The sequence below is a fragment of the Carya illinoinensis genome, chromosome 16 (genome assembly GCF_018687715.1).
Source record: "Carya illinoinensis cultivar Pawnee chromosome 16, C.illinoinensisPawnee_v1, whole genome shotgun sequence".
Taxonomy (NCBI): domain Eukaryota; kingdom Viridiplantae; phylum Streptophyta; class Magnoliopsida; order Fagales; family Juglandaceae; genus Carya; species Carya illinoinensis.
In genome coordinates this window covers 18,082,552-18,085,766 of record NC_056767.1, presented here as the reverse complement: position 1 = coordinate 18,085,766, position 3,215 = coordinate 18,082,552, and the positions used below count along the sequence as shown (strand labels likewise).

The window sequence follows — 3,215 nt, the reverse complement described above, 5'->3', positions numbered from 1 at the left end:
CATACCAAAACTATACTAATAGCATAAAGTTTTTACATAGCACTTTTTTTTTTGCATAGCAGTATTTTTATATAGTAGTTTTTTTTTTTAAGTAGAATTTTTTGACATAGCAGTTTTTTTTTTTTATTAAACAGATTTTTTTATAATAAATATATATTTTATTAAAACCGGAAAACCGGACCGAACCGGACCGGAAACCGGTAAAACCGGAATACCGGTTTAGAAGGGTAATCGGTGCGTAATCGGTTTTGAAAAATGTAAAACCGGTGCCTACCGGTTCGGTCCTAGATTTTGTCTAAAATCGAACCGAACCGGACCGGTTACACCCCTACTGCCCGCACCCCTTGAGCTGATATGAGATGACCCAAATAGGTGATCTCACGACACCCAAACCTGCACTTAGTCATTTTGGCAAATAACTGCTGCTGCCGCAGGGTCTCCAAGGCCATTTTTAGGTGTTCCACATGGTCTACCTCACTCCTGCTGTATATTAAGATATCATAAAAAAAAACCAATATAAACTTCCGGAGGAAGGGTTTAAACACCTCGTTCATGAGGCTTTGAAATGTTGAGGGGGCGTCAGTTAGTCCAAAGGGCATAACTAAAAATTCGTAGTGCCCCTCGTGTACGAAAAGCTGTTTTGGGCACATCTTCAGGCCTCACGCGAATCTGGTGGTATCCAGAATGCAAGTCCAGCTTAGAAAAAAAATTTGACCCATGTAGTTCATCCATAAGTTCCTCAACTACTGGAATAGGAAATTTATCTTTGATTGTGACCTGATTTAGTGCCCTGTAGTCGACACACATGCGCCAGGTCCCGTCTGCTTTTCTGACCAGCAGCACGGGTGAGGAGAAGGGGCTTTGACTTGGGCGTATCACCCCTGAGATGAGTAGCTCCTTCACTATCTTCTTAATTTCATCCTTTTGAAAATAAAGATAGCTGTATGGCCTAACTGAGACTGGACCGGTATGTGGCAGCAATGGGATTGCATGGTTATGAGATCTAGGGGGGGGGGGGGGGGGTAATCCCTTAGGATCAGAAAAAACATCGGCATAGGCTTGTAACACATCTTGGAGCAACCCTTTTTCTTGTAAAGCACCATACGGTTCAGGTTCTTGGAGCAATTGTAGTAGGACCCCCCTTGTTTCCAGCTTATGCTTTTTACTGCCATCCCCCTCTTCAATGAGTTGTGATGCTGCCAAGCCTTTAATTTCCACCTCCTTATTCTGATAAGTGAATTTCATTATGAGGCTTTCAAAATTCCAGAGAATAGAACCCAAGCCCCTCAACCATTGGATGCCGAGCACCATGTCGCACCCCGCCAACACCAACACATGCATGTTATCCACAAAACTGATACCCTGGATATTAAATCTGGTTTGCACACTCTCCCCTTCACTTAAGAGTTGTTCCCCACTCGCCACCCTCACTCGCACCCTTCTTTCTTGGTTAATAGGCAACTGGCCCTTTGTTACCACAGCAGGGTCAAGGAAATTGTGGGTGCAACCTGTGTCAATTAAAATGGTAGCCCATTGCGATCCCACCTTCCCTTTAACCCTCATAGTGCGTGGGTTAAGGGAGCCCGTGATAGCATGCAAAGAAATTTCTGGAATGGGTTCCACCGTAGATAGAGCCAAGGTAGCTACTGCTGGTTCCAACTCTGGTTTATCCCGAATGGTCTTGTCAGAAGAGTCTTCCCACACCTCTTCTAGGATGTACAACTTAGGTTTTTGGCACTTATGGCCTGGACCCCACTTGGAATCACAGTGATAACACAAGCCCTTCTCCCTTCTGTCTTTCATTTGGGCCTGATTAATTTTATGTACTGGAAGTTGAGGTTTAACAGCCCCTTTTGGAGGCTCAAAGTGAACGGAAGGGGGTGTTTTCAACAATCCAGGTTCATTGGAGGGCAGTATGGGGGTGCGGTGGTACCTCCTAGCAAGGGCCATATTCTGTTCTTGTAATCTAGCAAGGTTGTAAGCTGCTATTAAATTGGTAGGATTAAACATTGTAACTGTGACACAAATCTCCTCTTTAAGGCCACTGAGGAAACAACTCAGTTGGACAGATTCTGGCAACCCCTTAAGCCGATTGGACAGATTCTCAAACCTGGCCTTATAATCCTCCACTGACCCCGTTTGGTGTAATTTGGCAAGTGAAGCCATGGGGTCATCATAGACACTAGGGCCAAAACGCATTGACAAAGCACGCGTAAAAGAGTCCCAATCTGGAAATGCTCCCATTTCTTCCATATTTTGGAACCACACTAATGCTTGCCCTTCCATATGGAAGGATGCTAAGTGCACCTTGTGTTGTGGTAAGGTGTTATGAAAGGAAAAAAAATGGTTTACCTTATAGATCCAACCATTGGGATCCTCCCCATGGAAACAGGGAAAATCCACTCTAACAGATCTGGTGCCAATTTCTCCAAATGATTCTTTGTGATGTTCATGGTGTGGGTGAGTGACTGAAGAAGATTCTGATTCGTCATGTTTTTTATGCTGATTTTTCTGTTGCAGCTCCTGGGTCAAAACAGCCAGCTGATTAAAGATTTCCCTGCGAAAAGCAACCATCTCAGTTTCCATATGTTTAAACTGAGATTTTGAGCATTTCTTCAAGTCCAACAGTTCAGATTCAAGGCCAGTGGTAGTTTGCTTCACAGCATTAAGCCCTTCCTGGAGCTGGGTGTATCTCGTACCTTCAGGCATGGTGAGAAAAAAATAACAAGGATCGGTGACGACTGATACCACTTGTAACACTTCCGTAAACTGTAATGTGTATGATAGAATTTCTCACTTAGAGGGTGAGTACCTCCAAATTCAGACGAGAGAAGAATGAGAGATTTGAGAATAAACTGTATAATACTTTTTGCATAAAGCTGAATATTTCCAGCGTCCGCCTACTCATACAGCAGAGGCCTTAACAGAAAGTGGTCCTAACCAATGGGATATTGACAACTATTAAAAGGATATAATAGACATTACAAATGTAAATGCTAGTAAAATAGTAAACAATGTCCTTAAGAGTCATTTAACTATTCAATACTTGATGCTACCTCTTCCACGTAAAAGCTTCAGATGCTTTCCACCTCTTTGATCCAACGGCTACGAACTAACTCCACCTTACTAACTTTACCCTTAGTCAAATGCCGGCTGTCTCACGTACCCATCTTCTTCGTTCTTCCTCGTACGCTAGCCTTTCGAAACACCATTAC

General features: G+C 43.3%; 1 protein-coding gene across 1 annotated transcript; it reads right to left on the bottom strand.

Moving 5' to 3' along the window:
• Positions 1-579: 579 nt before the first annotated feature.
• LOC122298867 lies at positions 580-2,709 on the bottom strand. The gene has a single exon (XM_043108716.1). The coding sequence runs from the start codon at positions 2,707-2,709 to the stop codon at positions 580-582; it is 2,130 nt and encodes a 709-aa protein (XP_042964650.1).
• Positions 2,710-3,215: the final 506 nt, after the last annotated feature.

Bases quoted from the DNA above. Each gene is read 5' to 3' on its own strand.
- LOC122298867 (XM_043108716.1), bottom strand. From the start codon at position 2,709: ATGCCTGAAGGTACGAGATACACCCAGCTCCAGGAAGGGCTTAATGCT.